Source organism: Amphiura filiformis, chromosome 12 (genome assembly GCF_039555335.1).
Source record: "Amphiura filiformis chromosome 12, Afil_fr2py, whole genome shotgun sequence".
Classification (NCBI taxonomy): Eukaryota; Metazoa; Echinodermata; class Ophiuroidea; order Amphilepidida; family Amphiuridae; genus Amphiura; species Amphiura filiformis.
Window position 1 is genome coordinate 61,868,201 of NC_092639.1, and position 11,999 is coordinate 61,880,199.

The 11,999-nt window shown below is 36.1% G+C and overlaps 2 protein-coding genes across 2 annotated transcripts in view; both read right to left on the reverse strand.

Moving 5' to 3' along the window:
• Positions 1–1,006, reverse strand: part of LOC140166984 (tenascin-R-like) — a 43,862-nt gene extending 42,856 nt beyond the window's left edge. Inside the window, exon 1 of the mRNA XM_072190466.1 lies at positions 877–1,006. Within this exon, the coding sequence (XP_072046567.1) occupies positions 877–1,006 (130 nt within the window). The remainder of the gene's footprint in view (positions 1–876) is intronic.
• LOC140166544 (uncharacterized) lies at positions 664–11,824 on the reverse strand. The gene is made up of 4 exons (XM_072190029.1): positions 11,561–11,824; positions 9,349–9,608; positions 4,599–4,753; positions 664–1,051 (listed from the first exon to the last, which is right to left on the reverse strand). Exons 1-3 carry the CDS (start codon positions 11,592–11,594, stop codon positions 4,715–4,717), a joined length of 333 nt encoding a protein of 110 aa, XP_072046130.1. The 5' UTR covers positions 11,595–11,824; the 3' UTR covers positions 664–1,051; positions 4,599–4,714.
• Between the last annotated feature and the right edge of the window lie 175 nt (positions 11,825–11,999).

An 11,999-nucleotide genomic window follows, 5' to 3' on the forward strand; every position in this document is an offset into this window, starting at 1 on the left:
TGATACTATTTAGTGTTGATCCTAAAACAACAATCTCACATGGTCCAGACGACAATGAAAAAAAAGAAAGCAATTTTATTACAAATTCAAGTCTTTAATTTGATTCCAGAATAAATATCTGGTAAATGTTTATTACTCAGGCAACAAAGAAAAAAAATCCTGTTTTACAGGTAGACAGACTTTTAAAGTATGGTTAATTGGTAAGGATTTTTTTTTTCTGGAGGCTAACTAAAATAACCCTAAAACAACAACAAAAGCTTAAGAAATGTGGCAAAAATTTGATGATTTTTTTTTTCAAACATATTTGGAAAATGTTATGATTTTTTTCTTCAATCTGAAGTCAAAATTAACAAAATTTGGCTAAAAATGGCTGATTTTATAGCAAAATTAATAAAAAAAGTCTACCAAAATACAAAATTGTTGTTAGTTACACATGCACAGGATGCATTGTTGAAAATTAATAGAATTATGAAAGCATTAATTACCCCCCACAAAAAAAAAATAAATAAATAAAAAATAAAATCAATCAATCAATCAATCAATCAATCAATCAATCAATAAATAAATAAATAAATAAATAAATAAATAAATAAATAAATAAATAAATTTAAAAAAGTCAAATCACTGCTTACTAGCCAAAGTTTTACTGTCCCTTAACCCCTGGACACTACTGGTCATCTACCAGCATTTCTGATTGGTTGATAACTTGAAATGCTCATTTCAACTGCCAATTATGACTAGGCTTTAAACTATTTATGGTCAAACTTGCAATTGCAGATGATCTTATTAATACCCTCCTTGATTGGTTCAAAATTTGACAAAATATTCATTTTGGCCAATTGGCAGGTAGTTCTCATGGGGTTAATTGAGCATTACCTGTAGAGCATGTGTCAGATGGCGGTGGTGGGTTGCTTGTAGATGTGATCAGTCCTGGTCCATTAGGGTCATTTTCAGTAGAACAAGTTTCTATGGTAACAGTATAATCACTTGAGGGCAGTAGTCCCATTATCTCATACTGCAGTGGTGAACCATCATTTGGTATAGTTGCAACCTAATGAGGAGTAATTGTATATAATTAACTACTAAATTTAAATTCTCTTTGTGAAAAATAATGAAGATCTTGGAAACAGAATAGTTCCTTTAGGCGACAAAAAAACACCTGTTCTACGGGCGGACAGACCTTTCAAGTAGGGTCAGTCGGTCAGGCTTTTTTTTTTTTTAAATAACCCAAAAAATCACCAAAATATGTAAATATTATATTTTGCGATTTGGGAAAATACCAAAAAATTTTTGAGAAATTTGCGTCGGCATTCATTTGTACAGGAAATTTTTTTTCCCAATTTGTTAAAATCTGGGTCGGTCGGGCCTGTAGAACAGGGTTTTCTTTTTTCGTCGCCTTATGGTCATCTAGATACATAATAGAGAACAGAATGAATAACAGACATGTTGCTAAAATCCACATTCCAGAGAGTACAGGTAATGTTCTCATATCCGCATTTGAATGTCAGACTTATCCAAATTATTCCAAATTTTCATAAAACATTCAAAAATTTCAGAATTCTACAATTTCATGACCATATTTGAAATCAGCAAGAAAATTGTATTAAAATGAGTACAAACAAGCCTAGTATTGGTTCAGTGGTTCTTGAGATAGCTCTTGATATTTTGAGAACACAAAGCATTAATTTGCAGATAATATTCAAACTATGCGCAGAGATAAGTGTGTGCGTTACCCTGGATTAATGCATGATGGGATATAAGGGTCAAATGTTTGTGAGTTGAATTCAAAACCTTTAAAATTGTATTACAGAGGTCTTTGCTATATACATGTATATGAACATTCTATTGCAAAACAGTGGTCATTTATAACAACCCTTGTTCTTCAATTTAGAGGTGCAATTGATTGGGAATCTGTATGTGTGTTTCTCTCTCTCTCTTTCAGGGAAGTTTTAATATTGTTAATTTATTTTTATATTGTGATATTGATTCCATTTTTTTTCTGCATACCTTAATGAAATTTAAAAAAAAAATAAATGCAGTAAAATTTCTAACCAAAAAAGAAAAGTGTGTGCCCTACTGGAAACAAGCATGACATTTTGTTGAGCCTTACCCAATGAGGTAGAACCAAAGAGTACTGACTCCGCTCATGGATAGCAAATAGTTGGGATAATTTCGCTATCTGCCAAGCAGACGATGGTGGCCGACGTCATTTTAATGCAGCAACAGCCAATATCGTAAGCAAAACAAAATATGACGGCAATACTGCCTGGACGTTGGACGCAATTATTTTTCCCCGAGCAGAGGTGTGTTTTTAGCTCTATACACCAATCCGAGAAGCGTTTACTGTATTTGGCCCTCTCTTGACGGCAACACAGATGTACCAGAGCGGGAGGTTTAATTCGTAATTCAATACTCATGATTGTGTATTGAATATCACTGTTGTGTACAATTCCGGGTACAATTCTGTATAGCACACAATAAATAATGGTTGGAACCCCCGACCTCGGGACACCGCAGTTTAACATCGGGGACACCGCAGTAATGGCGAAGTCGGATAGGTGTATTGGCCCCGTTACAGAAAAAAAGTGCACAAAACATATTTCCTAGTGCAATATATACATTTTCACATGAAAATAAATGATTTTGGATTCAAAATGAATGTGAAGAAAATAATTACCTGCATTGGGGATGGGGCTTGAACTCGGACTGCATGGGTGGCAGGAAAGCCTGCAGACCAGTACACAACGTATAGCTATTGTGTGCAGGTGTGAATTTTTTTGTATTGTATCATAACATTTCATACAAAAATTCAAAAAACAGTACTTATAATGAGGTTCACTGTCAAACCTCAACGGATTTAGACTGATAAAATATTGCTTGATAACATACATACACTTTTGGAATTATTTGAGACATTTTTTGTGTTTACGTGTAAAACCAATGACGACGCCAAAATTCAGTCGATCTTGGCCCGCCTGCTGCCCAGCAGATTTAGATTCAAATTGTGTTTGCATGTTGTGCCAAATATGCGCTCTCAGCGCTCAGTGCACAAACCTTTGTAACATCTAAGCTTAAAGATGCAAATTATCGCTCAATTTTGGGTTTTTGCCAAAAAAAAACCCTGAAGTACACTATCCAAATTATTCCAAATTTTCATAAAACATTCAAAAATTTCAGAATTCTACAATTTCATGACCATATTTGAAATCAGCAAGAAAATTGTATTAAAATGAGTACAAACAAGCCTAGTATTGGTTCAGTGGTTCTTGAGATAGCTCTTGATATTTTGAGAACAAAGCATTAATTTGCAGATAATATTCAAACTTTGCGCAGAGATAAGTGTGTACCCTGGACTAATGCATGATGGGATATAAGGGTCAAATGTTTGTGAGTTGAATTCAAAACCTTTAAAATTGTATTACAGAGGTCTTTGCTATATACATGTATATGAACATTCTATTGCAAAACAGTGGTCATTTATAACAACCCTTGTTCTTCAATTTAGAGGTGCAATTGATTGGGAATCTGTATGTGTGTTTCTCTCTCTCTCTCCTTTCAGGGAAGTTTTAATATTGTTAATTTATTTTTATATTGTGATATTGATTCCATTTTTTTTCTGCATACCTTAATGAAAATTAAAAAAAAATTAAATGCAGTAAAATTTCTAACCAAAAAATAAAAGTGTGTGGCCTACTGGAAACAAGCATGACATTTTGTTGAGCCTTACCCAATGAGGTAGAACCAAAGAGTACTGACTCCGCTCATGGATAGCAAATAGTTGGGATAATTTCGCTATCTGCCAAGCAGACGATGGTGGCTGACGTCATTTTAATGCAGCAACAGCCAATATCGTAAGCAAAACAAAATATGACGGCAATACTGCCTGGACGTTGGACGCAATTATTTTTCCCCTAGCAGAGGTGTGTTTTTTAGCTCTATTGGCCCGTTACAGAAAAAAAAAGTGCACAAAACATATTTCCTAGTGCGATATATACATTTTCACATGAAAATAAATGATTTTGGATTCAAAATGAATGTGAAGAAAATAATTACCTGCATTGGGGATGGGGATTGAACTCGGACTGCATGGGTGGCAGGAAAGCCTGCAGACCAGTACACCACGATAGCTATTGTGTGCAGGTGTGAATTTTTTGTATTGTATCATAACATTTCATACAAAAATTCAAAAAACAGTACTTATAATGAGGTTCACTGTCAAACCTCAACGGATTTAGACTGATAAAATATTGCTTGATAACATACATACACTTTTGGAATTATTTGAGACATTTTTGTGTTTACGTGTAAAACCAATGACGACGTCAAAATTCAGTCGATCTTGGCTGGCCCCCCTGCTGCTCAGCAGATTTAGATTCAAATTGTGTTTGCATGTTGTGCCAAATATGCGCTCTCAGCGCTCAGTGCACAAACCTTTGTAACATCTAAGCTTAAAGATGCAAATTATCGCTCAATTTTGGGTTTTCGCCAAAAAAAACCCCCTGAAGTACACTATTTGCCCTTCATAAGCAACCATAGTGTTATACACAGGGCGAGAATTTGGAGTAGGTACTCTTTGGGTTTAATCTCCTTGGCCTTACCAGATTCCTTGGTCCTGTGCCTTGACTGGTGTAGATTTTGTAGACATCAAAAACTGCTCCTCCACTGCTAGCAGGTGGCTGCCATGTAACTGTGACAGAGGTGACAGTACTAGTACTTAATCCTGCACACTGGATACTTTGTATTGGATTTGGTTCTGAATTAAAAAACAACAACAAACTAGAGCGGTTCTCGGGTTGCGCGGTTTTCGGGTTGCGCGGTTTTCGGCATACGCGGTTGGTGTGTAAGGTTGTTGGGTGATGGTATGGTAGTGGTTGTATTTAAATGTGAGTTTCTTTTCAGAACCCTGTATGGGCGAAGCCTGGATGGTGGATGGGGAGTGTGGGGTGATTAAAGAAGGAAATAATATGGAAATGTAATAGGCCGCATGCTGTGTAATGTTTATGTTTTACAAGATGCCCAGAGCACGGGTTGGGATATGGAAAATCCCCTCATGGTGTCGAGTTCACAACAGGTGTTGGTATTGCTTTACCAAAACAACCCGAGCCGTGTGTTGGAAGATTTTGTATGTTTAGACAGTTTTCTAGCAATGTTGACTGTACCCACCAAGTTTCATGGCCATACGACAGATGTTAGTAATTTGACCTCAGATGACCCATGAGTGACCTTGGATTACCCCCAAAATGACCTTCCAAAATTTGACTCTTAATGTTGACTGTACTCACCAAATTTCATGCTGTTATGACAGTTTTTAATTTGACCTCAGATGACCCCTGGGTGACCTCGGATGACACCGAAATGACCTTCCAATAACTTGACTCTAAATGTTGAATATACACACCAAGTTTCGTGCCCATATAACAGTTTTAGTAATTTGACCTCAGATGCCCCTGGGTGACCTCGGATGACCCCGAAATGACCTTCCAAAAATTGACTCTAAGTGTTGACTATACCCACCAAGTTTCGTGCCCATATGACAGTTTTTAGTAATTTGACCTCAGATGAACTCTGTGTGACCGTGGATGACCCCAAAATCTATTCAGCTCTGTAAGAACATCAACTACAACTGACCAAGTTTAGGCGATACACCATGTTGTTAAAACCCTGTAGACTATGGCATCATCGCACATGTTGACTTCCAAACTTCATCACAACATAAACTTCAAAATGATCCATTCATACTGTCCCATTTATTGACACCTTCGGTTTGTATCAATTGCCAGTGAGCAAAATACACGTGCTCTGTTCACTATACACAGCAAGGTATAGGAAGCTATGTGCACGGTATTACAACCTCTACCTTGCTGCATTTTATTTGCAGTTCTGACATCTGGCCTGCCCAGTTTAACCAACCAGGTCAGACCCATTGGAGCGGGCTAGACAGGGATGACAGAAAGCTGTGTCGTCATAAATTAAATTAAATGTATTACTTTTGGTAAACAAGGGTTGTCTGAGAAGAAAAAAAATGTGGAAAGGTGAAAAGCAAAATGAAAAAAAGAGAAGAAAAACAGAAGGGGGAAATGGGGAGGAACGGGAGGGAAGCTATAATTTCCTTACTCCATGCTCAAAATTAAATGTTGAAATTAAAGTTTTCATTTTTCGTTGGAAAGGGTGTGCCCGAGTGATTGCGTATTAAAACAAACGTTAACAAACAAAAACAAAATTCCCTAAATTGTTATGCCAAAATAAAAAAAATTATCTTGTACATTTTTGGCTCTATGTAAAGTTTGGAAGGATTTTGTTTCTCAAAAAGAAAAAAAATCTGGTAACAAAAATTTTTTTCATATTAGACTTTAAAAAATCTATTTTTTTTTCAATTGAGCACAATCTGGCAGTTCATGTTGTTGTTGCAAACTGTGCGCGCAGTAATAAAACAATAATTTGTTTTAAATATTTTGTTTTTCTGATGACTTGCAGTTAATGTAAGATTTCTATTTGTGTGGCTATAGTGTAAATGATGATGATGACGACGATGATGATGATGATGATGAGGATGATGATAATGACGACGATGATGATGATGATGATGATGATGATGATGATGATGATGATGGTGTAGATGATGATGATGATGATGATGATGATGATGGGTGTTGTTGTTGTTGTTGTTGTTGTTGTTGTTGTTGATGATGATGATGATGATGGTGATGTTGTTGTTGTTGATGTTGATGATGATGATGATGATGATGGTGAAGGTGATGTTGTTGTTGTTGTTGTTGTTGTTGTTGTTGTTGTTGATGATGATGATGATGATGATGATGATGATGATGATGATGATGATGATGATGAGTCGTGATGGTGACGATGATGGCAGTGATGAAGGATTTAATTTAGTAATAAATTTTCAACCCCCCCTCCCGCACCCACCCAGTCAATGTTGTTTTGATACTGAGACAGGAACGGACAATTGGTCTAGTATTGGCTCCAACATTGCTTTGGGGGAGGGGGTTGTGCAATATGAAACATTAATGTTTGCCACTCATGTTACTTGTAATGTTTAAACAAAGAGCACGCTTTCTATGGTATCACTCACAGTAACCTGCTTACTTCTCATGTATGTTTTTGCTTAACACGTGTGCTATAAGCCATCATCTCCAAATACACAGTTCAGTGACCTCGAGGCCTCCATTCAACAAGAAAGTAAACCTGCTGTTATAGAGGATGAGGCCCACGTGCAAAAGCAAAATCGACTTTTACAATGTTTATTGAAGAGATAAAATATGCATAATCTTAGTTTGCGAGAAGATAAGAGGTCAAATTTTTCCATGTTAAAAATAGAATTACATGCTAGGCATGTTTGTTCCTCTTTGTCGTTTGTGTATTAGATATCATCATCATCATCATCATCATCATCATCATCATTACCTGACTACTAGCCACAACCCCATACCAAGGAAAATAAAATATCAATTTTGCTGCAAGCCCTCAGAGAAAATTAATATACAAATATTTAAAATCATGTTTTATTACAACGTATCTAATAGTAATAGGAATTTACACACAACCATGACAACTGCTAAATTAAGCTGAAATGAAAAAAATATAGACTATAAAAAAGTCTATAATGAAAATAAATGTTGTTTGGTGTCATAATGAATCAAAAGATGTATGTTTTATACAGTAAATGAAGTAAAAATTATGATGCGCAGTGATTATGCCATCCTATTAAATTTCTAATCTTAATATGTGATAGCCGATTTATTGCTCAACCGCACTAAGTATTTAGTTTTGTTTAGTTGTGTCGTTAAAATACCCAAACAATTAAGTTTCCGACGATACAGTTCTTTCAGGGACACCCTGTATATAGCATGTTTGTACTACAGTATCGATTTTATTGAAGGTCACTGGTAAACAAACACTTGATAGTCTGTGCCTCGGGCCAGACTGTATGTAACTATCATGATGTTTGTTCGGATCGCCCCACATAAATTGGATGTGTAGGAGACTAGGTCTGTGCAAATAAATGAGCGTTTCCAAAAAGCAACACAAAAGCAAACAAAAAATACACCCATTGCCCGCTATTTACTGCACGAAATGAACGACTCTAATCAGGTACCGCATTAAATGAACGACTCTAATCAGCTGCGGCAATTCCACAATCATGCACAATGGTGCATAGGCCTATCTTATACACGTATTCTTATTCGTGCATTTGACGGACTTGGTTTGTTTTTGTTAAATATCTCCTCTCCTGAACACATATTATTATAGAAAATCTATCTACTTCTTCATTCGCTTACATACTATATACCCTGCAACTTTCAATCTACACAGTGGCTAGATAACCCCTTAAACGTGCGAACAAATATTGCAAAACAAAATTAAAGTATGGCTCTCCGCCTATGGCTCCGCCCATACAAAAAAACACAGTAATTTATAGCCAGGATCAGCTCCTCGAGTTTGGTACAGGTTACAACAAGATAATTCGCAGTAAGTTCCTTGCTTAGGGGAATTTCAAGCCAACTCAATTTTTACACAAGAGCGTGCTAACCACCAGCGGGGTTTGACCCCCCACAAACCTCTCGCACCATAGTTAAACGCCTTATCAATTGAGTTAACTTGACTGCATAGCAAACAAGAAGGAATGTAAGATTATTTTTGGCCTTACTGAAACAAAAGGTGAGCAAGTTAGTGTGGCTATGTTCTCGTTTTAGGTTACAGCATTCAACTCATGGTCACATGCGAGGGTGGGTTCGAACCCTGTAATGGTTAAAATGTTGTATCCTTGGGCAAGACACTTTATCACGCTTATCTCACTCAACCCATGTGTAAAATTGGGAGTTGTTACTGAATAGTCATAATGGTATCATTATTATTGGTAGCCAAATGAAATGATATATCCCTGTGGAAGTGGAATAAATTTGAAGCGCTTTGATACTGTAAAGCGTAATATTTTCACGATATTAATTTTTCACGATTTGAACTATTCAGAGCATGGGAAAACAGTGGCATGATCGAAGGGAATTATATAAATAAACATAATCTTTCACCAGGTTCGCCATCGCAAATAATAAAGGAGATAAGTAGGAAAAGTGATCCCACCTTGGTTCCAAACCCAGGACCATAATTAGGTTTACAAGACATGTACCTTAACCACTCGGCCACAGGAGCTTCATGATTAGGCTGGCTGAAATTCAAACCCCATGGGCTATTTGCGGGGAGGAGATAAGTTTAAGTGACTGCTTATGGGTTCGAATTTTATATCCACAAAAATAAAAACCTCACGAAACTTTGCCGCTATATAGTAACTGCTCTAATCAAGGCGCTGCATATATGTCCAAGTCTACTCACTTGCAATAAAAGATTTTCTTCCCGATACCGATGTTTCTGGGGTAGTCTGCAGTAGAATGGTATACAGCTTGCCAGGAGTGAGTCCACAGAGGTTGTAATAACAACATTGTCATGGACTTGAGTGTCCACATTTGAATTATCTTCCTCATCCAAGGTTTGAAGCAGATAGTTATCAAATGTCAGGTTGATTTCACCCCAAGTGAATGTCACACAGATGTCAGTAATTTCGCGGATGATGATCTCACCGGGCTGGGCAATGTCTGTGGAGAATGAAAATTACAAAATTTATTGATGACTACTACTTTGAATACGCTGAATAAAGATGGTGTGATGATGTTGTAAGCTACGTTGCTGCTAAATCAAGACTCTGTACAGGGTAATGTCAAATATGACAAGTCTAACACACTGCTACTTATTATTTCTCAATTTTGATATCTTTGTGTGTATGTACAATACGGGCGCACAGACTTTTGCCAGACTTTCTTACATTAGAGTGAAAATGTCTTGCAATAAACGGACATTATAAAATATTTGTAACTATTAGTAACCACCGCATCCCTAAGTCGATCATTGAAGGAAGTCATGTTGTAACATGAAAACTACTACCATGAGAGGACATAATCAAGGTATGCATTTGGCAGTGTATAATTTCTGATGTTATTTTCACTATACATAAAGTGCATCATAGGTAGCTCATTTTTGGGTGATGTCACCGCCATTATCGGTCGGAAGAGGCGTCTAACTTTGGATTTATGCGGAGTTTCCAGAGGTTTCGAATTAGGCAAAAAGGTCAATAAGCATCATGGCCACCACTGAAAGAAACCCGATGGAAATCAATGCAGTTTTTGGCAAGTTATACATACTTAAGAAATAAAGGGTATAATGCATTATCCTTTACACCCAAATAATGTGTCAGAGGCAGTAAAAACATAAATAATGGGTGAGGCGCAGGATTACATTGACATTGCAGTAAGTATATCTCATATAAACTCTGTGCGCCTGTATTGACATAGCTGTGACATAGCTGTGGTTCCCATTTTTTTAACTATACCTCCATTTCTTGAAGTTGGCCAACTCATAACTGCATGCAAAATAGCTCAAAACCTTTCACAGCTAGATCAACATGTCTTATATCATTTTGAGTAGTGATAGAAAATTATCATATTCTATTATTTACACAAATCATGCTATTTTGTCAAAATAAACATTTTGTTGCAACTTTCATTTATCATTTCATGTTAAATTTTAATTTTACACATCTTGAAATCAAAATATTAACATTCTAAAAATTTCAGTTGACCCTGCCATTCCCCCCCCCAAATAAATCTGTGAAACAAGGAAACTAAATTCTCATTTTCACCATTTCTTTGTGCAAGAATTGATAGAAACCCATCCATATCTAATGTACATCTATTTGTTTAAAAACTTTATTTGAATTTGTTTATTAATGTCAAGGTGAATCTAGACAGAAATAACAAATTACATTATAATATAATTATAATAATATAATAATAGGTAATATTGACAGATTGGCACAAAGATAGCTATTAAAGTCCTGCTTGAAGCTTTATGAATTCTGGTTTGAATCTAAATGTGCGGTAGAGCATTCCAAATTACCTACAGAGTATTTCTTCCATACAGAGTTCTTTTTTTTTATCTTTCCACAGTGTACACCAGGTACACTATGTGTTTATTTTATCAACAGGTTACAGCATAAATGATATATACATAGTAAACAAAATGATAAAATTATGATATGTATAAAAATCAATGCATTTGTACTCAATAATCCGTATAATAATATTATTATAATTATTATACACAATGGTGTTCAACGTTTGTGCCATTCATTTAACCTACTACTAGTATATGACAAGCTTTTTTCTACCTTAGTAATCTTCTTAAGCCGCCTAATAAAGTAACAGGTATTTAAAGAACCCTGTTTGCACTTCACATCATCAATGAATTTTTTTTCTATGAAGAACAAGTAAGTTGAACTTGGACGAATCTGGGTTAAGAATACCTAACAGAACACTTTTCATGTCCAGGTAAACCTGTTTTTTAAGATTTGGGTTTGAACATCATTCCAGAAATTACATACAACATTATATTTCCAAAAAAAGATGCTGTATAGTCTCAACTTCATGTTTACAAAAGTTCAGTACGAGACCAAGTTGAATCTTGGGACTTTAATTTGTTTTATTATTCTTACTTGTCTGACAAGATCGCTCCAACGGACCACTCATGACTTGGCCTGCAACGGTCACTATAGAAATATCATAGTTTGTATTAGGCAGTAGGTTGGTCAGCGTTACGTCTCTTGCATCGGTTGGTTGCTTGGAAATAGGTGACACAGGCGAACCATTGCTTGGTGTGTAGGTGATTTGGTAGTTGTCAAAAGAGCCACTTGGAGCGCTCCATGTGAAACGGAGTGACGTTGATGAAAGGGAACTGCACTGAAGATTACTTGGTGCATTGGGTCATAAAAAGATAGATGATAGTTTTGATAAATTTGTATAGGTGCAGAATACATACAACCATACCTGAAATAAATGCATCCATACATACACACAGACATATGTCTATTCAGTCATCAACAGGGCCCAACAAGGCATTAGCCATGATTTGAAAGTAGGGCATCCATTCCAGTC

What these genes read in the sequence shown, in the direction of transcription:
- LOC140166544 (XM_072190029.1), bottom strand. Translation starts at nt 11,594, where the DNA reads ATGAGTGGTCCGTTGGAGCGATCTTGTCAGACAA. An exon ending in GGAGCGATCTTGTCAGACAA is followed by an intron (nt 9,609 to 11,560) that starts GTAAGAATAATA and finishes CATTCTCCACAG; the next exon opens with ACATTGCCCAGCCCGGTGAG. An exon ending in AAGAAAATCTTTTATTGCAA is followed by an intron (nt 4,754 to 9,348) that starts GTGAGTAGACTT and finishes TTTTTAATTCAG; the next exon opens with AACCAAATCCAATACAAAGT.